This window comes from Fringilla coelebs (genome assembly GCF_963513975.1).
Source record: "Fringilla coelebs genome assembly, chromosome: 35".
Lineage (NCBI taxonomy): Eukaryota > Metazoa > Chordata > Aves > Passeriformes > Fringillidae > Fringilla > Fringilla coelebs.
The window spans coordinates 464764-491907 of NC_140061.1; the positions used below are offsets into that span (position 1 = coordinate 464764).

The 27144-nt window shown below is 53.9% G+C and overlaps 1 protein-coding gene across 1 annotated transcript in view; it reads right to left on the bottom strand.

The window, feature by feature from the left end:
- SRCAP (Snf2 related CREBBP activator protein) overlaps window positions 1-27144 on the bottom strand; it is a 121696-nt gene that overhangs the window by 80988 nt on the left and 13564 nt on the right. The window contains 11 exon segments of the mRNA XM_084224271.1: window positions 2904-2993; window positions 4782-4863; window positions 6173-6231; window positions 9056-9215; window positions 11305-11445; window positions 12968-13030; window positions 15255-15377; window positions 17893-18096; window positions 22104-22246; window positions 24632-24703; window positions 26389-26440. Of these exon segments, the coding sequence (XP_084080397.1) occupies window positions 2904-2993; window positions 4782-4863; window positions 6173-6231; window positions 9056-9215; window positions 11305-11445; window positions 12968-13030; window positions 15255-15377; window positions 17893-18081 (907 nt within the window). The 5' untranslated portion in view covers window positions 18082-18096; window positions 22104-22246; window positions 24632-24703; window positions 26389-26440.

The following is a 27144-nucleotide window of genomic DNA, read 5'->3' on the forward strand; positions in this document are numbered from 1 at the left end:
GCCACACCTGGGTCACCTGGGGGGAACCTGGGGACACCTGGAACACACCTGGGGTACCTGGGACCACCCTTAAACACACCTGGGTATTTTTAAGGGTTTTTTTTTCTATTTTTGGGCCTTTTTTTGTATTTTGGATTCATTTTGGGGTGAATTTGTGGGATTTTGGGTCACTCACCCTCCCTGGCCAGGTCATCCAGCTCCTGCTGGAGATTTTGGGGTGATTTTGGATGATTTTAGTGCAACGTTGGGTATTTTTATGGCATTTTTTGGTATTTTTAGCCATTTTTTTGTTATCTTGAGTGATTTTGGGGTGAATTTGGGGGATTTTGGGTCACTCACCCTCCCTGGCCAGGTCGTCCAGCTCCTGCTGAGGATTTTTGGGAAGATTTTGGGTGATTTTGGGGTAATTTTGGGTGATTTAAGTGCAATTTCAGGTATTTTTATGGGGTTTTTTATATTTTTGGTTGTTTTTCTGCACTTTGGGGTAAATTTGTGGGATTTTGGGTCACTCACCCTCCCTGGCCAGCTCGTCCAGCTCCTCCTGGAGATTCTGGGGTGATTTTGGATGATTTTGAGGTAATTTTGGGAGATTTTGGTGCAATTTTGAGGTAATTTTGGGTGATTTTGGTGCAATTTTGGGTATTTTTATGGGGTGTTTTTTGTATTTTGGGGGATTTTTTAGTATTTAGAATTAATTTTGGGGTGAATTTGTGGGGTTTTGGGTCACTCACCCTCCCTGGCCAGGTCATCCAGCTCCTGCTGGGGATTTTGGGGTCATTTTGGATGATTTTGGGTGATTTTAGAACAATTTTGGGCATTTTTATGAGTTTTTTGGGTATTTTGGGTATTTTTTTGCATTTTGGGTGATTTTGGGGTGAATTTGGGGGATTTTGGGTCACTCACCCTCCCTGGCCAGGTCATCCACCTCCTGCTGGGGATTTTGGGGAGATTTTGGGTCATTTAGGGTAATTTCAGTGCAATTTTGGGTGGTTTTAGTGCAATTTTGTATATTTTGATGGGTTTTTTTTATATTTTTGGTCGTTTTTCTGTATTTTGGTGTGAATTTGGGGGATTTTGGGTCACTCACCCTCCCTGGCCAGGTCATCCAACTCCTGCTAGGGATTTTTGGGGTCATTTTGGATGATTTTGGGGTAATTTTGGGATAATTTTGGGGTGGTTTTAGTGCAATTTTGGGTATTTTTATGGGTTTTTTATATTTTTGTGCTTTTTTATCTATTTTGGGGTGAATTTGGGGGATTTTGGGTCACTCACCCTCCCTGGCCAGGTCATCCAGCTCCTGCTGGTGATTTTGGGGTCATTTTGGATGACTCTGAGATAATTTTGGGTGATTTTGGTGCAATTTTGGGTGGTTTTCAATGTTTTTATGGGGCTTTTTACATTTATGGTCATTTTTTTAATATTTAGAATTAATTTTGGGGTGAATTTTTGGGATTTTGGGTCACTCACCCTCCCTGGCCAGGTCCTCCAGGTCCTGCTGGGGGTTTTTGGGAGATTTTGGACGATTTTGGGGTAATTTTAGTGCAATTTTGGGTATTTTTATGGAGTTTTTTGTATTTTTGGATGGTTTTCTCTATTTTGGGGTGAATTTGTGGGATTTTGGGTCACTCACCCTCCCTGGCCAGGTCATCCAGCTAATGCTGGAGATTTTGGGGTCATTTTGGGTCATTTTGGGTGATTTTAGTGCAATTTTGGGTATTTTTATTGGGTTTTTTCGGTATTTTTAGCCATTTTTCTGTATCTGGAGTGATTTTGGGGTGAATTTGTGGGATTTTGGGTCACTCACCCTCCCTGGCCAGGTCATCCAGCTCCTGCTGGTGATTTTTGGGTCATTTTGGATGACTTTGAGGTGATTTTGGGTGATTTTGGTGCAATTTTGGGTGGTTTTGAATATTTTGATGGGGTTTTTTTATATTTATGGTCATTTTTTTGTATTTAGGATCAATTTTGGGGTGAATTTGGGGGATTTTGGGTCACTCACCCTCCCTGGCCAGGTCATCCAACTCCTGCTGGGGATTTTGGGTCATTTTGGGTGATTTTGATGCAAACTTGGGTGGTTTTCAATATTTTTATGGTGTTTTTTTATATTTACGGTCATTTTTTTAGTATTTAGAATTAATTTTGGGGTGAACTTGTGGGATTTTGGGTCACTCACGCTCCCTGGCCAGCTCGTCCAGCTCCTGCTGGGGATTTTCTGCTGGGGATTTTGGGGTAATTTTGGGTGATTTTAGTGCATTTTTGGGTGACTTTGGCGCAATTTTGGGTATTTTTATGAAATTTTTCGGTATTTTGGAGGATTTTTTTGCATTTTGGGTGATTTTGGGGTGAATTTGTGGGATTTTGGGTCACTCCCCCTCCCTGGCCAGGTCACCCCGCTCCTGCTGAGAATTTTGGGGTCATTTTGGATGATTTGGGGGTAATTTTGGGATAATTTTGGATGATTTTGGTACAATTTTGGATATTTTTATGGGGTGTTTTTTTATATTTTTGGTCGTTTTTCTCTATTTTGAGATGAATTTGGGGGATTTTGGGTCACTCACCCTCCCTGGCCAGATCATCCAGCTCCTGCTGGGGATTTTGGGGTCATTTCGGGTCATTTTGGGTGATTTCAGTGCAATTTTGGGTATTTTTATGAGTTTTTTGGTATTTTTAGCCATTTTTCTCTATCTTGAGTGATTTTGGGGTGAATTTGGGGGATTTTGGGTCACTCACCCTCCCTGGCCAGGTTGACCAGCTCCTGCTGGGGATTTTGAGGAGTTTTTGGGTGATTTTGGGGTAATTTTGGATGATTTTGGTACAATTTTGGGTATTTTTATGGAGTTTTTTATATTTTTGATTGTTTCTCACTATTTTGGGGTGAATTTGGGGGATTTTGGGTCACTCACCCTCCCTGGCCAGGTCGTCCAGCTCCTGCTGGTGATCGACGTCGCCCTCCAGGCGCTCCTGGGCCGCGATCGTGTCCTCCTCATCCTCACCTGGGCACGGGGACAGCGGCGTCAGCAAACGGGGAGGAACGGGCCAAAAACGGCCAAAAACGGTAAAAAATGGCCAAAAACGGCAAAAATGGCCAAAAAATGGCATCAAAATGGCCAAAAATGGCCAAAAATGGGTGAAAATGGCACCAAAATGACCAAAAATGGCCAAAAACGGCCAAAATGGCCAAAAAATGGCAAAAAATGGCACCAAAAAGAACCAAATGTGGCCCAAAATGGCTAAAAATGGCCAAAAATAGCAAAAAAATGGCCCAAAATGGCAAAAAATGGCCCAAAATGGCAAAAAACGGCACCAAAGTGGTAAAAAATGGAAAAAAAAAGGTCCAAAAATGGCAAAAAAAGGCAAAAAAATGGCAAAAAGTGGCAAAAAAAGGCCAAAAATGGCCCAAGATGGCAAAAAATGGCCAAAAAAAGGCAAAAACAAGGCCAAAAATGGCCCCAAAATGGCAAAAAACAGACAAAAATGACTAAAAAATGGGCAAAAATGGCACCAAAATGGCCAAAAATGGCCCAAAAATTGGCAAAAAATGGCCACAAATGGCCCAAAATGGCAAAAAATGGGCCAAAAATGGTAAAAAACGGGAAAATGGCCAAAAACGGCAAAAAATGGTCAAAAATAGCAAAAAAATTGCCAAAATGGCAAAAATGGCATCAAAATGGCCAAAAATGGCAAAAAATGGGCCAAAAATGGTTAAAAATGGCAAAAAATGGCCAAAAAATGGCTAAAAATGGCAAAAGATGGGCCAAAATGGCCAAAAATGGCCAAAAATGGTAAAAAAGGGCCAAAAATCGCTAAAAATGGCCAAAAATGGCCAAAAATGCCTAAAAACGGCACCAAACAGGACCAAAAATGGCCCAAAATGGCCAAAAATGGCCAAAAATGGCAAGAAACGGCCAAAAATGGCCAAAAGCAGCCAAAAATGGCAAAAAAGAGCAAAAAACTCCCCCAAAAATGGGCAAAAATGGCAAAAAATGGCAAAAATCGGCCAGAATTAGCCAAAAACGGTTTTGAAATGGCCAAAAATGACCCCAAGATGGCCAAAAATGGCAAAAAATGGGCAAAAACAGCAAAAAATGGGCAAAAATAGCATCAAAATGGCAAAAAAAGGGCAAAAACGGCAAAAAATGGTCAAGAAATGGGAAAAAATGGCCCCAAAATGGCCCAAAATGGCACCAAGGTGTCACAAAATGGCCCAAAATGACACCAAGGTGTCACAAAATGGCCCAAAATAGCTCCAAAATGACAAAAAATGGAACCAAAATAGCACCAAAATGGCACCAAAATGGCAAAAAATGAAACAAAACAGACCAAAATGGCCCAAAATGGCAAAAAATGACAAAAAATGGTCCCAAAATGGCCCCAAAATAGCAAAAAATGGCCCCAAAATGGCCAAAAATGGAACCAAATTGGCCCAAAATAGCCGAAAATGGCTCAAAATGGCCCAAAATGGTAAAAAACAAAAAAAAAATCAAAAAAAATAACAAAAAATGGCACCAAAATGGCCCAAAATGGCACCAAAATAGCACCAAGATGTCATAAAATGGCCAAAAATGGCGCCAAAATGACCCAAAATGGCAAAAAATCAAACAAAAATGGCCGAAAATGGCAAAAAATGGAAAAAAAAAAGGCAAAAAATGGAACAAAAATGGCCCCAAAATGGCCCCAAATGGCCCCAGGTGCGTCCCCTCCCCTCCTCCACCCTCACCTGTCCCCTCCCCCACCCTCCCCTGTGCCCCTCCCCCACCCCCCGTGCCCCTCCCCCCCCTGACCTTCCTCCTCCTCAGCCTCGAACTCCTCGTCCTCCTCGCGGGGCCCCCAGGGCGGGGGAGGATCCCGGTCCCGCCTCAGCACCTGGGGGGAGGGGCACAGGGTGGGGGAGGGGCTCAGGTGAGAATGGGGGAGGGGCACAGGGTGGGGGAGGGGCTCAGGTGAGAATGGGGGAGGGGCACAGGGTGGGGGAGGGGCTCAAGTGAAAGGAGGAAGGGCACAGGTGAGGGTGGGGGAGGTGCTCAAGTGAGGGAGGGGGAGGGGCACAGGGTGGGGGAGGGGCTCGGGTGAGAATGGGGGAGGGGCACAGGGTGGGGGAGGGGCCAGTGAGGGTGGGGGAGGGGCTCAGGTGAGAGGGAGAGGGGCACAGGGTGGGGGAGGGGCTCAGGTGAGAGGGGGACACAGGGTGGGGGAGGGGCACAGGTGAGGCTGGAGGAGGGGCACAGGGTGGGGGAGGGGCACAGGTGAGAATGGGGGAGGGGCACAGGGTGGGGGAGGGGCTCAGGTGAGAGGGGGAGGGGCACAGGGTGGGGGAGGGGCTCAGGTGAGAGGGGGAGGGGCACAGGGTGGGGGAGGGGCACAGGTGAGGGTGGGGGAAGGGGCACAGATGAAGGCTCAGGTGAGGGTGGGGGAGGGGCACAAGGCAGGGGAGGATCCCGGTCCCGCCTCAGCACCTGGGGGGAGGGGCACAGGGTGGGGGAGGGGCCAGTGAGGGGGAGGGGCAAAGGGGGGGTGGGGGAGGGGCACAGGTGAGGGTGGGGGAGGGGCACAGGTCGGGATGGGGGAGGGGCTCAGGTGGGGATGGGGGAGGGGCTCAGGTGAGAGAAGGAGGAGCCAGGTGAGGGTGGGGGAGGGGCACAGGTGAGGGTGGGGGAGGGGCACAGGTGAAGGCTCAGGTGAGGGTGGGGGAGGGGCACAAGGCAGGGGAGGGTCCCGGTCCCGCCTCAGCACCTGGGGGGAGGGGCCAGTGAGGGTGGGGGAGGGGCCAGTGAGGGTGGGGGAGGGCACAGGTGAGGGTGGGGGAGGGGCGTTACCTGCGGGGGGGAAGGGCACAGGTGGGGGAGGGGCGTTACCTGTGGGGGGACGGGCTCAGGTGATGGTGGGGGAGGGGTGTTACCTGCGGGGGGAGGGGCTCAGGTGGGGGAGGGGCGTTACCTGCAAGGGGAGGGGCACAGGTGGGGGAGGGGCGTTACCTGCAGGGGGAGGGGCTCAGGGTGGGGGAGGGGCAGAGAGTGGGGGAGGGGCGTTACCTGCGGGGGGAGGGGCGTTACCTGCGGGGGGAGGGGCTCAGGTGAGGGTGGGGGAGGGGCATTGCCTGCGGGGGGAGGGGCAGAGAGTGGGGGAGGGGCGTTACCTGCAGGGGGAGGGGCTCAGGGTGGGGGAGGGGCGTTACCTGCGGGGGGAGGGAGCCCAGGAGGTCCCCCAGGGGTCGGGGGGGGCTCTCGGCTGAGGCTGCAAAGGGAGAGAGAGAGAGAGAGAGAGAGACAGGTGAGGACAGGGACAGCCATGAGTGACACCTGGGCACCTACAGGTGACACCTGAGCACGCATGGGTGACACCTGGGTACCCACAGATGAGGCCTGGGCACCCACAGGTGACACCTTGGTACCCATGAGTGACACCTGAGCACCCATGGGTGACACCTGGGCACCCACAGGTGATACCTGAGCACCCATGGGTGACATCTAGGTACCCACAGGTAAGACCATGGCACCCACAGGTGAGCTCGGGGACACCTGGGTACCCATGGGTGACACCTGGACACCCACGAGTGACACCTGTGTACCCATAGGTGACACCTGGGCGCCCACAGGTGAGGCCTCAGCACCCCCAGGTGACACCTGGGCACCCAGAGGTGACACCTGAGCACCCACAGGTGACACCTGGGCACTCAGGGGTGACACCTGGGCACCCACAGGTGAACTCAGGGACACCTGAGCACCCATGGGTGACACCTGAGCACCCACAGGTGACACCTGTACACCCAGAAATGATGGCAGGGACATCTGGACACCCACAGGTGAGGCCATGACACCCACAGGTGAGCTCAGGGACACCTGGACACCCACAGGTGACACCTGAACCTCCCTGAGCACCCACGGGTGGCACCTGGGCACCCACAGGTGAGACCTCAGCACCCACAGGTAAGCTCAGGGACACCTGGGCACCCATGGGTGACACCTGAGCACCCACAGGTGAGGTCAGGGACACCTGGGCACCCATGGGTGATACCTGAGCACCCACAGGTGAGGTCAGGGACACCTGAGCACCCACAGGTGACACCTGGGCACCCAGGGATGACACCTGAACATCCACAGCTGAGGTCAGGGACACCTGAGCACCCACGGGTGATACCTGGGCATCCACAGGTGAGGCCATGACAACCACAGGTGACACCTGGGCACCCACAGGTGAGCGTGGGGACACCTGGACACCCATAGGTGACACTTGGGCACCCACAGGTGAGACCTGAGCACCCATAGGTGAGGCCATGACACCCATGGGTGACACCTGAGCACCCACGGGTGGCACCTGGGCACCCACAGGTGAGCTCAGGGACACCTGGGCACCCATGGGTGACACCTGAACCCCTCACAGACCCCACGGGTGACCCCAAACCTTGCTCAGGCTTACCTGGACAGGTGAGGTGGGCGGGGCACGGGCGGGGTGCGTTGAGGCTCCGGCTCAGCAGGGACCCCAAACACCCTCAAACCCCTCCCAGGTGACCCCAAACCCCCCCCAAAACCCCTCAAACCCCCCCCAAACTCCCTCAAATCCCTCCCAGGTGACCCCAAACCCGGCTCAGGTGACCCCAAACCCCCCCCAGGTTACCTGGACAGGTGAGGTGGGCGGGGCGGGGCCGGGGCGCGTTGAGGCTCTGGCTCAGCAGGTGACCCCAAACCCCCCCAAACCCCACTCAGGTGACCCCAAACCCCCTCAGGTGACCCTAAGCCCCCCCCAAACCCCCCCAAACCCCCTCAGGTGACCCTAAGCCCCGCCCAAACCCCCCCAAACCCCCTCAAACTCCCCTCAGGTGACTCCCCAGGTTACCTGTGCAGGTGAGGTGGGCGGGGCGCGGGCGGGGCGCGTTGAGGCTGCGGCTCAGCAGGTGACCCCAAACCCCCCCAAACCCCCCTCAGGTGACCCCAAACCCCCCAAATCCCCCCCAAACCCCCCTCAGGTGACCCCAAACCTTGCTCAGGGTTACCTGTGCAGGTGAGGTGGGCGGGGCGGGGCCGGGGCATGTTGAGGCTGCGGCTCAGCAGGTGACCCCAAACCCCCTCAAACCCCGCTCAGGTGACCCCAAACCCCCCTCAGGTGACCCCAAACCCCACTCAGGTGACCCCAAACCCCCCTCAGGTGACCCCCCCCAGGTTACCTGCACAGGTGAGGTGGGCGGGGCGCGGGCGGGGCGCGTTGAGGCTGCGGCTCAGCAGGTGACCCCAAACCCCCCCAAACCCCCCCCAAATCGCCCTCAAACCCAGCTCAGGTGACCTCAAACCCCCCCCAGGTTACCTGGACAGGTGAGGTGGGCGGGGCGCGGGCGGGGCGCGTTGAGGCTGCGGCTCAGCAGGTGACCCCAAACCCCCTCAAACCTGGCTCAGGTGACCCCAAACCCCCCTCAGGTGACTCCCCAGGGTTACCTGCACAGGTGAGGTGGGCGGGGCGCGGGCGGGGCGCGTTGAGGCTGCGGCTCAGCAGGTGACCCCAAACCCCCCCAAACCTGGCTCCGGTGACCCCAAACCCCCCTCAGGTGACCCCAAACCCCCCCAAACCCCCCTCAGGTGACCCCCCCAGGTTACCTGCACAGGTGAGGTGGGCGGGGCGCGGGCGGGGCGCGTTGAGGCTGCGGCTCAGCAGGTGACCCCAAACCCCGCCCAGGTGACCCCAAACCCCCTCAGGTGACCCCAAACCCCCTCAAACCCCACTCAGGTGACCCCAAACCCCACTCAGGTGACCCCAAACCCTGCTCAGGGTTACCTGCACAGGTGAGGTGGGCGGGGCGCGGGCGGGGCGCGTTGAGGCTGCGGCTCAGCAGGTAACCCCAAACCCCCCCAAACCCCCCTCAGGTGACCCCAAACCCCCCAAATCCCCCTCAAACCCCCCTCAGGTGACCCCAAACCCCACTCAGGTGACCCCAAACCTTGCTCAAGGTTACCTGGACAGGTGAGGTGGGCGGGGCGCGGGCGGGGCGCATTGAGGCTCTGGCTCAGCAGGTGACCCCAAACCCCCCCAAACCCCCTCAAACCCCACTCAGGTGCCCCCCCAGGGTTACCTGGACAGGTGAGGTGGGCGGGGCGCGGGCGGGGCGCGTTGAGGGAGCGGCTCAGCAGGTCGGAGTAGCGCTCGGTCTGGCCCACGATGAAATCCAGCTGCAGGTCCAGCGCCTTCTTCCGCTTCTCCTCCAGCCGCGACTGCTGCTTGAACTGCACCACCTGCAGGAGGGGCACACCTGGGCACACCTGGGCACACCTGGGCACACCTGGGCACACCTGGGCACACCTGGGGGTGCCTGGGGGTGCCTCGGGGCACACCTGAGGTGCCTCGGGGTGGGGGAGGGAAGCTGGGGGCAGCCAAAGGGCAGCAATGGGCAGGCAATGGTGTGCCCAGGTGTGCACAGGTGTGCACAGGTGTGCACAGGTGTGCACAGGTGTATCCCAGGTATATTTCAGATGTGCCCAGGTGTATTTAACCCAGCCCAGGTGTGCCCAGGTGTATCCCAGGTGTATTTAACCATGCCCAGGTGTGCCCAGGCGTATCCCAGGTGTACCCCAGGTATATCCCAGGTGTACTTAGCCAAGCCCAGGTGTGCCCAGGTGTGCCCAGGTGTACCCCAGGTGTATCCCAGGTGCATTTAACCAAGCCCAGGTGTGCCCAGGTGTATCCCAGGTGTGCCCAGCTGTGCCCAGGTGTATCCCAGGTGTGCCCAGGTGTGCACAGATGTGCCCCAGGTATATCCCAGGTGTATCCCATATGTATTTAACCAAGCCCAGGTGTGCCCAAGTGTGCCCACGTGTATCCCAGGTGTCCTCACGTGTGCCCAGGTGTATTTAATTCACCCCAGGTGTGCCCAGGTGTATCTCAGGGATATCCCAGTGGATCCCAGCTGTGCCCAGGTGTATCCCAGGTGTATTTCAGATGTGCCCAGGTGTATTTAGCCAAGCCCAGGTGTCCCCAGGTGTATCCCAGGTGTATTTAACCAAGCCCGTGTGTATCCCAGGTGTATCCCAGGTGTATTTAACCACGCCCAGGTGTGCTCAGGTGTATCCCAGGTGGAGCCCAGGTGTGCCCACGTGTATCCCCAGTGTGCCCAGATGTGCTCAGGTGTATCCCAGGTGGAGCCCAGGTGTGCCCACGTGTATCCCCAGTGTGCCCAGATGTGCCCAGGTGTATCCCAGGTGGAGCCCAGGTGTGCCCACGTGTATCCCCAGTGTGCCCAGATGTGCCCAGGTGTATCCCAGGTGGAGCCCAGGTGTGCCCAGGTGTATTTAACCCAGCCCAGGTGTGCCCAAGTGTATCCCAGGTGTATCCTAGGTGTATTTAGGCCAGCCCAGGTGTGCTCAGGTGTATCTCAGGTGTATGCTAGGTGTGCCCAGGCATGCCCAGGTGTATTTAACCAAGCCCAGATGTGCCCAGGTGTATTCCAGTTGTGCCTGAGTGTGCACAGATGTGCCCCAGGTGTATCCCAGGTGTATTTGACCATGCCCAAGTGTATCCCAGGTGCGTCCCAGCTGTGCCCAGGTGTATCCCAAGTGTACCTCAGGTGTATTTAACCATACCCAGGTGTGCCCAGGTGTGCCCAGGTGTGGCTAGGTGCATCCCAGGTGTGGCCAGGTGTATCCCAGGTGTCCCCAGGTGTCCCCAGCTGTGCCCAGGTGTGCCCAGGTGTATCTCAGGTGTGCCCAGTTGTATCCCAGCCCCATCCCAGGTGTGCCCAGCTGTGCCCAGGTGTGCCCAGCTGTGCCCAGGTGTGCCCAGCTGTGCCCCAGGTGCACCCCAAGCGTATTTAACCATGCCCAGGTGTGCCCAGCCATGCCCAGGTGTATCCCACGTGTGTCCCAGCTATGCCCAGGTGTATCCCAAGTGTATCTCAGGTGTATTTAACCATACCCAGGTGTATCCCAGCTGTGCCCAGGTACGCCCAGGTGTATCCCAGGTATATCCCAGCAGTCCCCAGGTGTATCCCAGGTGTATCCCAGGTGTATCCCAGGTGTATCTCAGGTGTGCCCAGCTGTGCCCAGGTGTATCCCAGGTGTATTTAACCAAGCCCAGGTATATCCCAGGTGTGCCCAGGTGTATCCCAGGTGTGCCCAGGTGTGCCCAGGTGTGCCCAGCTCTGCCCAGGTGTATCCCACGTGTATCCCAGGTGTATTTAACCTAGCCCAGGTGTATCCCAGCTGTGCCCAGCTGTGCCCAAGTGTACCCACGTGTATTTAACCATGCCCAGGTGTATCCCAGCTGTGCCCAGGTGTATCCCAGCTGTACCCAGGTGTACCCCAGCTGTGCCCAGGTGTGCCCAGGTACCTTCTCGACGCTGCTCCAGAAGTGGCGCACCTCGCGGGCGATGGCGGCGGCCACGCGGCGCAGCTTGGCCTGCTCCTCCCGCTTGGCGCGCTCCTGGCGCTGGCGCTGCTCCTCGTGGTGCCGCATCACCATGCGCACCACCTGCACAGGTGAGACAGGTGGGACAGGTGAGACAGGTGAGAGAGGTGAGACAGGTGAGAGACAGGTGAGAGAGGTGAGACAGGTGAGACAGGTGAGAGACAGGTGAGACAGGTGAGAGACAGGTGAGGGACAGGTGAGAGACAGGTGAGACAGGTGAGAGACACGTGAGAGACAGGTGAGAGACAGGTGAGAGACAGGTGAGACAGGTGAGAGACAGGTGAGACAGGTGAGAGACAGGTGAGACAGGTGAGGGACAGGTGAGACAGGTGAGAGACAGGTGAGAGACAGGTGAGACAGGTGAGACAGGTGAGAGACAGGTGAGACAGGTGAGAGACAGGTGAGACAGGTGAGAGACAGGTGAGACAGGTGAGGGACAGGTGAGACAGGTGAGGGACAGGTGAGACAGGTGAGAGACAGGTGAGACAGGTGAGACAGGTGGGACAGGTGAGAGACAGGTGAGACAGGTGAGAGGTGAGAGGTGAGACAGGTGAGAGACAGGTGAGACAGGTGAGACAGGTAAGAGAGGTGAAAGACAGGTGAGACAGGTGAGAGAGGTGAGAGACAGGTGAGAGACAGGTGAGAGACAGGTGAGAGACAGGTGAGACAGGTGAGACAGGTGAGACAGGTGAGAGACAGATGAGACGGGAGACAGGTGAGAGACAGGTGAGAGACAGGTGAGAGACAGGTGAGAGACAGGTGAGACAGGTGAGACACGTGAGAGACAGGTGAGAGAGGTGAGAGACAGGTGAGAGACAGGTGAGAGACAGGTGAGAGACAGGTGAGAGACAGGTGAGAGACAGGTGAGACAGGTGAGACAGGTGAGACAGGTGAGAGACAGATGAGACGGGAGACAGGTGAGAGACAGGTGAGAGACAGGTGAGAGACAGGTGAGACAGGTGAGAGACAGGTGAGACTTCACACACACATTAGCCCCAATTTCTCCCAAGTGTGCCCAGGTGTGCCCAGGTGAGCCCAGCTGTGCCCAGGTGTGCCCAGGTACCACCACAGATCCTCCAGGTGCTCAAACCCACCTGAGATGTCGCCACAGGTGCTCCAGGTGACCAAAAATCATCAAAAATCGCCCGATTTTCACCCGATTTTCGCCCAAATTTCGCCCAAATTGTGCCCAAACGGTGCCCAGGTGTGCCCAGGTGTGCCCAGGTGCCACCTCAGCTCCACCACGTGCTCAAACCCACCTGAGATGTCACCACAGGTGCTCCAGGTGACCAAAAAAACCCCAAAAATCATCAAAAATCACCCAAAAATCGCCCAATTTTCACCCAATTTTCACCCAAATTGTGCCCAAATGGTGCCCAGGTGTGCCCAGGTGTGCCCAGGTGCCACCTCAGCTCCACCAGGTGCTCAAACCCACCTGAGATGTCACCACAGGTGCTCCAGGTGACCAAAAAAACCCAAAAATCATCAAAAATTGCCCAAATCTCACCCGATTTTCTCCCAAATTTTGCCCAAATTGTGCCCAAACGGTGCCCAGGTGTGCCCAGGTGTGCCCAGGTGTGCCCACCTTCCTGGCCACGCCCCTCTTCCAGCGCCTCTCCTGGGCGAAGTCGGCGGCCAGCCACTGCATCTCCTCGCACAGGTAATCCCCAAACCCCGCCCAGGTGTGCCCAGGTGTGCCCAGCTGTGCCCAGGTGTGCCCAGGGTGTGCCCAGGTGATCCCAGGTGTGCCCAGGTGTGCCCAGGTGTGCCCAGGTGCCACCTCAGCTCCACCAGGTGATCGAGACCCACCTGAGATGCCACCACAGGTGCGCCAGGTGACCAAAAAAACCCCCAAAAATCATCAAAAATCACCCAAATTTCACCCAATTTTCACCCAAATTTCACCCCAATTGTGCCCAAACGGTGCCCAGGTGTGCCCAGGTGTGCCCAGGTGTGCCCACCTTCCTGGCCACGCCCCTCTTCCAGCGCCTCTCCTGGGCGAAGTCGGCGGCCAGCCACTGCATCTCCTCGCACAGGTAACGCCCAAACCCCGCCCAGGTGTGCCCAAGGTGTGCCCAGGTGTGCCCAAGGTGTGCCCAGGTATGCCCAGCTGTGCCCAGGTGTGCCCAGGGTGTGCCCAGGTGATCCCAGGTGTGCCCAGGTGTGCCCAGGTGCCACCTCAGCTCCACCAGGTGATCGAGACCCACCTGAGATGCCACCACAGGTGCCCCAGGTGACCAAAAAACCCCAAAAATCGCCCAAATTTCACCCAATTTTCGCCCAAATTTCGCCCAAATTGTGCCCAAACAGTGCCCAGGTGTGCCCAGGTGTGCCCAGGTGCCACCTGAGTTTCTCCAGGTGCTCAAACCCACCTGAGATGCCACCACAGCTGCGCCAGGTGACCAAAAAAACCCCGAAAATCATCAAAAATCACCCAAATTTCACCCAATTTTTACCCGATTTTTGCCCGATTTTTGCCCACTTTTCACCCAGGTGTGCCCAGGTGTGCCCAGGTGTGCCCAGGTGTGCCCAAGATGTGCCCAGGTGTGCCCAAGGTGTGCCCAGGTGTGCCTAGGTGTATCCCATGTGTGCCCAAGGTGTGCCCAGGTGTGCCCAAGGTGTGCCCAGGTGTGCCAAGGTGTGCCCAGGTGTGCCCAGGTGCCACCTCAGCTCCACCAGGTGATCGAGACCCACCTGAGATGCCACCACAGGTGCTCCAGGTGACCAAAAAACCCCAAAAATCACCCAAATTTCACCCAAATTTCGCCCGATTTTCGCCCAAATTTCACCCCAATTGTGCCCAAATTTCATCCAGGTGTGCCCAGGTGTGCCCAGGTGTGCCCACCTTCCTGGCCACGCCCCTCTTCCAGCGCCTCTCCTGGGCGAAGTCGGCGGCCAGCCACTGCATCTCCTCGCACAGGTAACGCCCAAACCCCGCCCAGGTGTGCCCAGGTGTGCCCAGGTGTGCCCAGGTGTGCGCAGGTGTGCCCAGGTGCCACCTGAGCTGCTCCAGGTGCTCAAACCCACCTGAGATGCCACCACAGGTGCTCCAGGTGACCAAAAATCATCAAGAATCGCCCAAATTTCACCCAATTTTCACCCGATTTTTGCCCAAATTTCACCCAAATTGTGCCCAAACGGTGCCCAGGTGTGCCCAAGGTGTGCCCAGGTGTGCCCAGGTATGCCCAGGTGCCACCTCAGCTCCACCAGATGCTGAAACCCACCTGAGATGCCACCACAGGTGCGCCAGGTGACCAAAAAAACCCCAAATATCATCAAAAATCACCCAAATTTCGCCCGATTTTTGCCCAAACGGTGCCCAGGTGTGCCCAGGTGTGCCCAGGTGTGCCCAGGTGTGCCCAGGTGTGCCCACCTTCCTGGCCACGCCCCTCTTCCAGCGCCTCTCCTGGGCGAAGTCGGCGGCCAGCCACTGCATCTCCTCGCACAGGTAATCCCCAAACCCCGCCCAGGTGTGCCCAGGTGTGCCCAGGTGTATCGCAGGTGTGCCCAGCTGTGCCCAGGTGTGCCCAGGTGTGCCCAGGTGTATCCCAGGTGTATCCCAGGTGTGCCCAGCTGTGCCCAGGTGTGCCCAAGGTGTGTCCAGCTGTGCCCAGGTGTGCCCAGGTGTGCCCAGGTGCCACCTCAGCTCCACCAGGTGATCGAGACCCACCTGAGATGCCACCACAGGTGCCCCAGGTGACCAAAAATCATCAAAAATCACCCAAATTTCACCCGATTTTCGCCCAGTTTTCGCCCAAATTTCACCCAGGTGTGCCCAGGTGTGCCCAGGTGTGCCCAGGTGTGCCCACCTTCCTGGCCACGCCCCTCTTCCAGCGCCTCTCCTGGGCGAAGTCGGCGGCCAGCCACTGCATCTCCTCGCACAGGTAATCCCAGTGCACCTTGGGCCGCGCCGGCTCCGGCACCTTGGGCAGGCGGCGGAGGGACCAGAAACCCTCGCGCTTCATCTCGGCCACGCGGTGCTCCACCTCGGCCTCCTGGGGGAGGGGGGACAGGTGGGACAGGTGAGACAGGTGAGACAGGTGAGAGACAAGTGAGGGAAAAAATTTGGAAAAAAAAGCAAAAAATCCCGAGGTTTTATCCCAAAATTTGAATAAATTACGATTATTTAACTCAAAATTTCATTAAAGGTTTGGCTGGAGACAGGTGAGAGACAGGTGAGAGACAGGTGAGACAGGTGAGGGAAAGGTGAGACAGGTGAGACAGGTGAGGGACAGGTGAGGGAAAAAAAACTGAGAAAATTAAAAAAAACCCTGAGATTTTACGTCAAAATTTGAATAAATTACGATTATTTAACTCAAAATTTCATTAAAAGTTGGGCTGGAGACAGGTGAGAGACAGGTGAGAGACAGGTGAGACAGGTGAGACAGGTGAGAGACAGGTGAGAGACAGGTGAGACAGGTGAGACAGGTGAGAGACAGGTGAGAGACAGGTGAGAGACAGGTGAGAGACAGGTGAGACAGGTGAGAGACAGGTGAGAGACAGGTGAGAGACAGGTGAGAGACAGGTGAGACAGGTGAGAGACAGGTGAGAGACAGGTGAGAGACAGGTGAGACAGGTGAGAGACAGGTGAGAGACAGGTGAGACAGGTGAGACAGGTGAGACAGGTGAGAGACAGGTGAGACAGGTGAGAGACAGGTGAGAGACAGGTGAGACAGGTGAGACAGGTGAGACAGGTGAGAGACAGGTGAGACAGGTGAGAGACAGGTGAGACAGGTGAGACAGGTGAGAGACAGGTGAGACAGGTGAGACAGGTGAGAGACAGGTGAGAGAGGTGAGAGACAGGTGAGAGACAGGTGAGAGACAGGTGAGAGAGGTGAGAGACAGGTGAGAGACAGGTGAGAGACAGGTGAGACAGGTGAGCAAAAAAAACCCCAAAAAAATGGCAAAAAACCCCGAGGTTTTATCCCAAAATTTGAATAAATTGGATCCTCCCCCAGTATAAACCAGTACAAACCAGTATAAACCAGTACAAACCAGTATAAACCAGTACAAACCAGTATAAACCAGTACAAACCAGTATAAACCAGTATAAACCAGTATAAACCAGTATAAACCAGTCCAAACCAGTATAAACCAGTATAAACCAGTATGGACCACTCTGTGTCTATACTGGGGCGCCATCTTGGGCAGCCATCTTGGAAACACCAATGCAGGCGGCCATATTGGATAACTTCCTTAAATCCAATATAAACCAGTCCAAACCAGTATAAACCAGTATAAACCAGTATAAACCAGTATGGACCAATCTCTGTCTATACTGGGGCGCCATCTTGGGCGGCCATCTTGGAAACCCCAATGCAGGCGGCCATATTGGATAACTCCCTTAAATCCCATATAAACCAGTATAAACCAGTATAAACCAGTATAAACCAGTATAAACCAGTCCAAACCAGTCCAAACCAGTCCAAACCAGTCCAAACCAGTATGGACCAACCTCTGTCTATACTGGGGCGCCATCTTGGGCGGCCATCTTGGAAACTCCAATGCAGGCGGCCATATTGGATACTCCCTTAAATCCAGTATAAACCAGTCCAAACCAGTCCAAACCAGTATAAACCAGTATAAACCAGTACAAACCAGTACAAACCAGTATAAACCAGTATGGACCAATCTCTGGCTATACTGGGGCGCCATCTTGGGCGGCCATCTTGGAAACCCCAATGCAGGCGGCCATATTGGATAACTCCCTTAAATCCCATATAAACAGTATAAACCAGTATAAACCAGTACAAACCAGTATAAACCAGTATAAACCAGTATAAACCAGTATAAACCAGTATAAACCAGTCCAAACCAGTATAAACCAGTATAAACCAGTATAAAGCAATCCAAACCAGTCCAAACCAGTATAAACCAGTACAAACCAGGATAAACCAGTATAAACCAGTATAAAGCAATCCAAAAACAGTTCAAACCAGTCCAAACCAGTATAAACCAGTATAAACCAGTATAAACCAGTATAAACCAGTATGGACCAATCTCTGTCTATACTGGGGCGCCATCTTGGGCGGCCATCTTGAAACCCCAATGCAGGCGGCCATATTGGATAACTCCCTTAAATCCCATATAAACCAATATAAACCAGTACAAACCAGTATAAACCAGTATAAACCAGTATAAACCAGTATAAAGCAGTCCAAACCAGTACAAACCAGTATGGACCAATCTCTGTCTGTACTGGGCGCCATTTTGGGCGGCCATCTTGGAAACCCCAATGCAGGCGGCATATTGGATAACTCCCTTAAATCCCATATAACCAGTATAAACCAGTATAAACCAGTATAAACCAGTATGGACCAATCTCTGTCTATACTGGGGCGCCATCTTGGGCGGCCATCTTGGATCCCTTCTCTGGCAGCCATTTTGGGCAGCCATCTGGAAACCCAATGCGGGCGGCCATATTGGAAAACTCCCTTAAATCCCATATAAACCAGTATAAACAAGTATAAACCAGTATAAAACCAGTATAAACCAGTATAAACCACTCACGTGCTTGGCCTGCTCAGCGATCTCGGCCGGGCTCCTCTCCCACAGCCAGGGGGGCTCCGGGGGTCCCGGGGGTCCCTCGGGGGGGACCCTCGGGGGGCGGCGCCGGCCGGGGGGGTCCCCCGGGGGGGGAGGGGCTGCCGGGGGATCCCCCGAGGATGAGGCCGGAGAAACGGGGCTGGAGCCGGTCATCCTGCCCGAGGGAGCCTGGGGAGGAAAGATTTGGGGTGAATTCCTGGGATTTTGGGAAAAGTAGAAAAAATTTGGAGATTTTTGGTGAAAATTTGGAGTTTTTAGGCGAAAATTTGGGGTTTTTACATGAAAAAATGGGGAAAAAATGGGGATTTTTAGAGGATTTTTAGGGGGTTTTTAGGGGGTTTTTGGGAGGTTTGGAGGGAGTTTGGGAGGGATAAATGTGAAAATCGGGGTGAATTCAAGGATTTTGGGAAAATTTGGGGGTATTGGGAAAAAATTTGGGTTTTTAGGGCAAAAATTTGGGGATTTTTGGCAAAATTTGGGGGTTTTAGGTGGAAATTTGGGGTTTTTAGGGGGAAAAATGGGGATTTTGGAAGGTTTGGAGGGAGTTTGGGAGGGGAAAAAAGGGAATTTTGGGGTGAATTCTCGGGATTTTGGGAAATTTGGAGTTTTTAGGAAAAAATTTGGGTTTTTAGGGGAAAATTTGGGGGTTTTAGGGGAAATTTTGGGGATTTTAGGGGAAAATATGGGGGAAAAAAATGGGGATTTTTAGGGGGTTTTTTGAAGGTTTGGAGGGAGTTTGGGAGGGGAAAATCAAAATTTGGGTGAATTCTGGGGATTTTGGGAAAATTTGGGGGTTTTAAGTGAAGATTTGGAGTTTTTAGGAAAAAATTTGGGGGTTTTAGGGGAAAATTTGGGGTTTTTAGGGGGAAAAATGGGGAATTTTGGAAGGTTTGGAGGGAGTTTGGGAGGGGAAATTGGGGATTTTGGGTGAAATTTGGGGATTTTGGGAAAATTGGGGAAAATTTGGAATTTTAGGTGAAAATTTGGGATTTTTGGGGGGGTTTTTGAACGTTTGAAGGGAGTTTGGGAGGGGAAATGAAAAATTTGGGGTGAAATTTGGGGATTTTGGGAAAATTGGGGAAAATTTGGGAATTTTGGGGAAAATTTGAGGATTTTAGGAAAAAATTTGGGGATTTTTGGAGAAAATTTGGGGATTTTAGGGAAAATACGGGGAAAAAAAATTTGGCATTTTTAGGGAATTTTTAGGGGGTTTTTGGAAGGTTTGGAGGGAGGTTGGAGGGAAAATTGGAAATTTTGGGTTGAAATTTTGGGGATTTTGGGAAAATGGAGAAAATTTGGGAATTTTGGGAAAAATCTGGGGATTTTAGGAAAAAATTTGGGGATTTAGGGGAAAATATGGGGGAAAAAATGGGGATTTTTAGGGGGTTTTTAGGGGGGTTTTAGAGGTTTTTTGGGAGGTTTGAGGGAGTTTGGGAGGGATAAATGGAAAATTTGGGGTGAATTCTGGGGATTTTGGGAAAATTTGGGGGTTTTGGGTGAAGATTTGGGGATTTTAGGAAAAAATTTGGGGTTTTAGGGGAAAATTTGGGGGTTTTAGGGGAAAATTTGGGGGTTTTATGTGAAAATTTGAGGATTTTAGGGAAAAAATGGGGATTTTTAGGGGATTTTTGGAAGGTTTGGAAGGGAAAATTGGAAATTTTGAGGTGAAATTTGGGGATTTGGGGAAAATTTGGGATTTTAGGTAAAAATTTGGGGTTTCTATATGAAAAAAATTTGGGGATTTTTGGGGAAAATTTGGGGGTTTTATGTGGGAATTTGGGGGTTTTTAGTGGGAAAAATGAATTTTGGAGGGACTTTGGGAGGGTAAATTAGGGATTTTGGGGTGAAATTTGGGGATTTTGGGAAAATTGGGGACAATTGGGAATTTTTGGTGAAAATTTGGGGATTTTAGAAAAAATTTGGGGATTTTTTTGGAAATTTTGGGGTTTTTAGGGGGAAAAATGGGGATTTTTAGGGGATTTTTAGGGGTTTTTGGAAGGTTTGGAGGGAGTTTGGGAGGGGGAATTGGGAATTTTGGGGTGAAATTTGGGGATTTTGGGAAAATTGGGGAAAATTTGGGAATTTTAGGAAAAAATTTGGGGATTTTAGGGGAAAATTTGGGGATTTTTGGTGAAAATTTGAGGATTTTAGGGGGAAAAATGGGGATTTTTAGGGGGTTTTTGGAAGGTTTGGAGGGAAAATTGGAAATTTTGGGGTGAAATTTGGGGATTTTGGGAAAATTTGGGATTTTTGGGAAAAAAATTGGGGTTTCTATGAAAAAATTTGGGGATTTTTGGGGAAAATTTGGGGGTTTTATGTGGGAATTTGGGGGTTTTTAGTGGGAAAAATGAATTCTGGAGGGACTTTGGGAGGGGAAATTAGGGATTTTGGGGTGAAATTTGGGGATTTTGGGAAAATTTGGGGTTTTTAGGAAAAAATTTGGGGTTTTTAGGGGAAAATTTGGGGATTTTAGGGGAAAATATGGGGGAAAAAATGGGGATTTTTAGGGGGTTTTTGGGAGGTTTGGAGGGAGTTTGGGAGGGGAATTGGGGATTTTGGGGTGAAATTTGGGGATTTTGGGAAAATTGGGGAAAATTTGGGGATTTTAGGAAAAAATTTGGGATTTTTGGGGAAAATTGGGGTTTTTAGGGGGAAAAATGGGGATTTTTAGGGGAAATTCGGGGATTTTTAGGGGATTTTTAGGGGGTTTTTAGAAGGTTTGAGGGAGTTTGGGAGGGGGAATTGGGAATTTTGGGGTGAAATTTGGGGATTTTGGGAAAATTGGGGAAAATTTGGGAATTTTAGGTGAAAATTTGGGGTTTTTAGGGGAAAATTTGGGGTTTTTAGGGGAAAAAATTGGGGATTTTTAGGGGATTTTTAGGGGGGTTTTGGAAGGTTTGGAGGGAGCTTGGGAGGGGGAATTGGGAATTTTGGGGTGAAATTTGGGGATTTTGGGAAAATTGGGGAAAATTTGGGGTTTTTAGGGGGAAAAATGGGGATTTTTAGGGGATTTTTTGGCCATTTTGGGAGGACTTTTTTGGGATTTTTTTGGGGATTTTTCTGGGATTTTGGGGCCATTTTTAGGGGATTTTTTGGAGATTTTTTTCAGGTTTTTTGGGGGATTTTTGGGCCATTTTGGGGGAATTTTGGGGGATTTTTTGGCCATTTTGGGGGGATTTTAGGGGGGAATTTTTGGGGATTTTGGGGCCATTTTGGGGGGATTTTTGGGGATTTTTTTAGGGTTTTTTAGGAATTTTTGGGGGATTTTTTGAGGATTTTTTGGGGATTTTTTTGGGATTTTCGGGCCATTTTTAAGGGATTTTTTGGGATTTTCTTCAGGATTTTTAGGAGATTTTTGGAGAATTTTTTCAGGGGATTTTTTTGGGAATTATTGAGAGATTTTTGGGGCTGATTTTGGGTGACTTTTGGGGCCATTTTTGAGGGATTTTTGAGGAATTATTTGGGATTTTGGAGCCATTTTTAGGAAATTTTTTGGGGATTTTTTTTGGATTTTGGAGCCATTTGGGGGGGATTTTTTGGGGGGATTTTGGGGGGATTTTGGGGCCATTTGGGGGGATTTTTTTTGGCCATTTTGGGAGGATTTTTGAGGAAAATTTGGTGGATTTTGGGGGGATTTTGGGAGAATTTTTGGAGGGATTTTCTTGGGGATTTTTTGGGGGATTTTGCGGCCATTTTTGGGGGAATTTTTGGGAATTTTTTGAGAGTTTGGGGCCACTGGGGGAAAATTTTGGGATTTTTTTTGGGATTTTGGGGCCATTTTTGAGAGATTTTTTGGGGATTTTGGGGCCATTTTTGGGGGGGGTTTGGGGGGCATTTTTGAGATTTTTGGGGGGATTTTGGGGCCATTTTTGAGGGATTTTTAGGGGTATTATTTGGGATTTTGGAGCCATTTTTGGGGATTTTTTGGGGGATTTTTTGGGGGATTTTTGGGCTCATTTTTAAGAAATTTTTGGGGGATTTTTTGGGGATTCTGGGGAGATTTTTGGGGCTGATTTTCGGTGATTTTTGGGGGATTTCTTGGCCATTTTGGGGGATTTTGGGGCCGTTTTTGGGGGATTTTTGGGGGGATTTTTTGGGCATTTTTGGGGCCATTTTTGATGATTTTGGGATCATTTCCATCCCCCCTCCCCCCACCCGTCCCCTCCCCCACTCACCTGGGGGTGCAGAGGAGGGTGGGGGTGGGGCGGGGGGGCCCCGGGGCCGCCCCCCCCCCCCGGCCGCAGGGGCTGCTGGGTAGGGGGCGCCTCATGCTGGGGGGGGGCGCCCGGGCGGCCCAGCCTCACCTGAGCCGCGGCACCTGCGCAGGTGAGACACACCTGAGACACCTGGGACACACCTGAGACACACCTGAGACAGGTGAGACTCCATCCCATCCCCCCCAGCCTCACCTGAGCATCCCTGAGCTCACCTGAGCCCCCCCAGCCTCACCTGAGCCGCAGCACCTGCGCAGGTGAGACACACCTGAGACACCTGGGACACACCTGAGACCTCACCTGAACCCCCCAGCCTCACCTGGGACAGGTGAGACACACCTGAGACACCTGGGACAGGTGAGACCTCACCTGAACCCCCCTGAGCTCACCTGAGTTCACCTGAACCCCCCCAGCCTCACCTGAGCCGCGGCACCTGTGCAGGTGAGACACACCTGAGACACCTGGGACACACCTGAGACACACCTGAGACAGGTGAGACCCCATCCCATCCCCCCCCAGCCTCACCTGAGCATCCCTGAGCTCACCTGAACCCCCCCAGCCTCACCTGAGCTCACCTGAGCCCCCCCAGCCTCACCTGAGCTGCGGCACCTGCGCAGGTGAGACACACCTGAGACACCTGGGACACGTGAGACTCACCTGAGCTCACCTGAACCCCCCCAGCCTCACCTGAACCCCCCCAGCCTCACCTGAGCCGCGGCACCTGCGCAGGTGAGACACACCTGAGACACCTGAGACACACCTGAGACACACCTGAGACCTCACCTGGGACAGGTGAGACTCCATCCCAACCCCCCCAGCCTCACCTGAGCTCACCTGAGCATCCCTGAGCTCACCTGAGCCCCCCCAGCCTCACCTGAGCCGCGGCACCTGCGCAGGTGAGACACACCTGAGACACCTAGGACACACCTGAGACACACCTGAGACACCTGGGACAGGTGAGACTCACCTGAGACCTCACCTGAACCCCCCCAGCCTCACCTGAGCATCCCCAGCCTCACCTGAGCCCCCCCAGCCTCACCTGAGCATCCCCAGCCTCACCTGCGCAGGTGAGACACACCTGAGACACCTGAGATAGGTGAGACTCACCTGAACCCCCCTGAGCTCACCTGAACCTCCCCAGCCTCACCTGAGCTCACCTGAGCCCCCCCAGCCTCACCTGAGCCGCGGCACCTGCGCAGGTAAGACACACCTGAGACACCTGAGACACACCTGAGGCCTCACCTGGGACAGGTGAGACTCCATCCCATCCCCCCCAGCCTCACCTGAGCTCACCTGAGCTTCCCTGACCTCACCTGAACCCCCTCAGCCTCACCTGGGACAGGTGAGACTCACCTGAACCCTCCCAGCCTCACCTGAGCCGTGGCACCTGCGCAGGTGAGACACACCTGAGACACCTGAGACAGGTGAGACTCCATCCCAACCCCCCCAGCCTCACCTGAGACCCCCCAGCCTCACCTGAGCCGCGGCACCTGCCCAGGTGAGAGAGCACCTGAACCTCCCCAGTCTCACCTGAGACCCCCCAGCCTCACCTGTCTCTCACCTGTCTCTCACCTGTCTCACCTGTCTCTCACCTGTCTCTCACCTCTCTCACCTGTCTCACCTGTCTCACCTGTCTCTCACCTGTCTCTCACCTGTCTCTCATCTGTCTCTCACCTGTCTCACCTGTCTCACCTGTCTCTCACCTGTCTCACCTGTCTCTCACCTGTCTCTCACCTGTCTCACCTGTCTCTCACCTGTCTCTCACCTCTCTCACCTGTCTCACCTGTCTCACCTGTCTCTCACCTGTCTCTCACCTGTCTCTCATCTGTCTCTCACCTGTCTCACCTGTCTCACCTGTCTCTCACCTGTTTCTCACCTGTCTCTCACCTGTCTCACCTGTCTCTCACCTGTCCCTCACCTGTCTCACCTGTCTCTCACCTGTCTCTCACCTGTCTCTCACCTGTCTCACCTGTCTCACCTGTCTCTCACCTGTCTCTCACCTGTCTCTCACATGTCTCACCTCTCACCTGTCTCTCACCTGTCTCTCACCTGTCCCTCACCTGTCTCACCTGTCTCTCACCTGTCTCTCACCTGTCTCTCACCTGTCTCACCTGTCTCTCACCTGTCTCTCACCTGTCTCTCACCTGTCTCTCACATGTCTCACCTCTCACCTGTCTCTCACCTGTCCCTCACCTGTCTCACCTGTCTCTCACCTGTCTCTCACCTGTCTCTCACCTGTCTCACCTGTCTCTCACCTGTCTCTCACCTGTCTCACCTGTCTCTCACCTGTCTCTCACCTCTCTCACCTGTCTCTCACCTGTCTCTCACCTGTCTCTCACCTGTCTCTCACCTCTCTCACCTGTCTCTCACCTGTCTCTCACCTGTCTCTCACCTGTCTCTCACCTCTCTCACCTGTCTCTCACCTCTCTCACCTGTCTCACCTGTCTCTCACCTGTCTCACCTGTCTCACCTGTCCCCCCGTGTCTCACCTGTGTGCGCGGGGCCCTCCTCCTCCTCCTCACACTCCACTTCCACGGTGCCGGTGAGGCCGGGGGGGCGTCCTGGGGACAGGTGAGACACAGGGAGGGGTCAGACACACCTGGGACAGGTGAGACACACCTGAGACACACCTGGGACAGGTCAGACACACCTGGGATGGGTCAGACACACCTGGGGACAGGTGAGACACACCTGGAGAGGATCAGACACACCTGGGACACACCTGGAGACAGGTGAGACACACCTGGGGCGGGTCAGACACACCTGGGACACACCTGAGACACAGCTGGGGAGGATCAGACACACCTGAGAGGGACTGACACACCTGGGGACAGGTGAGACACACCTGGGGGGGGTCAGACACACCTGGAAACAGGTGAGACACACCTGGAACACACCTGAGGGGGGTCAGACACACCTGGATGGGGTCAGACACACCTGGGACAGGTGAGACACAGGGGAGGGGTCAGACACACCTGGGACACACCTGGGACACACCTGGGTACAGGTGAGACACACCTGGAAGGGTCAGACACACCTGGAGGAGTCAGACACACCTGGGACACACCTGGGGGGGGTCAGACACACCTGGGGTAGGTGTGACACACCTGGGACACACCTGGGGATGGGTCAGACGCACCTGGGGACAGGTGAGACACACCTGGAGGGAGTCAGACACACCTGGAGGGGTCAGAAACACCTGGAGGGGTCAGACACACCTGGAGGGGTCAGACACACCTGGAAGGGTCAGACACACCTGGGACACACCTGGGACACACCTGGAGGGGGTCAGACACACCTGGGGACACCTGGGGACATGTGAGACACACCTGGGGGGGGGGGGGTCAGACACACCTGGGGATGGGTCAGACACACCTGGGGGGGGTCAGACACACCTGGAGGGGTCAGACACACCTGGGACACACCTGAGACACACCTGGTGACAGGTGAGACATGGGGGGGGGTCAGACACACCTGGGGATAGGTGAGAAACACCTGGGACACACCTGGGGGGGGTCAGACACACCTGGATGGGGTCAGACACACCTGGGACACGTCAGACACACCTGGGACACACCTGGGCACACTGGGGACAGGTGAGACACAGGGCGGGGTTAGACACACCAGGAGGGGTCAGACACACCTGGGGACAGGTGAGATTGGGGGGGAGGGGTCAGATACACCTGGGACACACCTGGGATGGGTCAGACACACCTGGGTAGGGTGAGACACACCTGGAAGGGGTCAGACACACCTGGGATATGTCAGACACCCCTGAGGCACACCCAAGACACACCTGGGGACAGGTGAGACACACCTGGGATGGGTCAGACACACCTGGTGACAGGTGAGTCACGGGGGGGGTCAGACACACCTGGGACACACCTGGGGTGGGTCAGACACACCTGAGGACAGGTGAGACACACTTGGGGGGGAGGGGGTCAGACACACCTGGGACACACCTGGGGACAGGTGAGACACGGGACCGGGGGATCAGACACACCTGGAGGGGTCAGACACACCTGGGGACAGGTGAGACACACCTGGGACACACCTGGGGGGGTCAGACACACCTGAGAGGGTCAAACACACCTGGGGAGGCCAGACACACCTGGGATGGGTCAGACACACCTGGGGACAGGTGAGACGGGGGGTCAAACACACCTGGGACACACCTGGGGGGGTCAGACACACCTGGGACACACTTGGGGGGGGGTCAGACACACCTGGGGGGACGTGGACACACCTGGGGGAGGTCCTGGGCACACCTGAGAGCACCTGGGGGCACCTGAGAACACCTGGGGAGAGCAGAACAGGTGAGTCAGGGATGGGGAACACACCTGGGCACACCTGGGGGTACCTGGGGACACCTGGGGGCACCTGAGAGCACCTGGGAGCACCTGGGGCTCACCTGAGCACACCTGGGGTCACCTGGGGCTCACCTGAGAGCACCTGGGATCACCTGGGGCTCACCTGAGCACACCTGGGGTCATCTGAGCTCACCTGAGCACACCTGGGGTCACCTGGGGCTCACCTGGGGCACACCTGGGGGCACCTGAGCTCACCTGGGGCACACCTGGGGGCACCTGAGCTCACCTGGGGCCACCTGGGGTCACCTGAGCTCACCTGGGGCACACCTGGGGTCACCTGAGCTCACCTGGGGTCACCTGTCCCACACAGGGACCCCCAAAGCCCAAAACGACCCCAAAACTTCAAACTGGGTTCCCAAAAACCTCAAAAGTGACCCCAAAACTTCCAAAAATGACCCCAAAAAACCTAAAAAGGACCCCAAAACTTCCCAAAGTGACCCCAAAACTCCCAAAATGACCCCAAAAACCCCAAAAATTACCCCAAAAACCCCAAAATTGACCCCAAAACTCCCAAAAATGACCCCAAAAACCTCAAAAGTGACCCCAAAACTCCCAAAAATGACCCCAATTCCCCAAAAGTGACCTCAAAATCCCCAACTGGGACCTCAAAACCCCCAAAGTGGCCCCAAAAC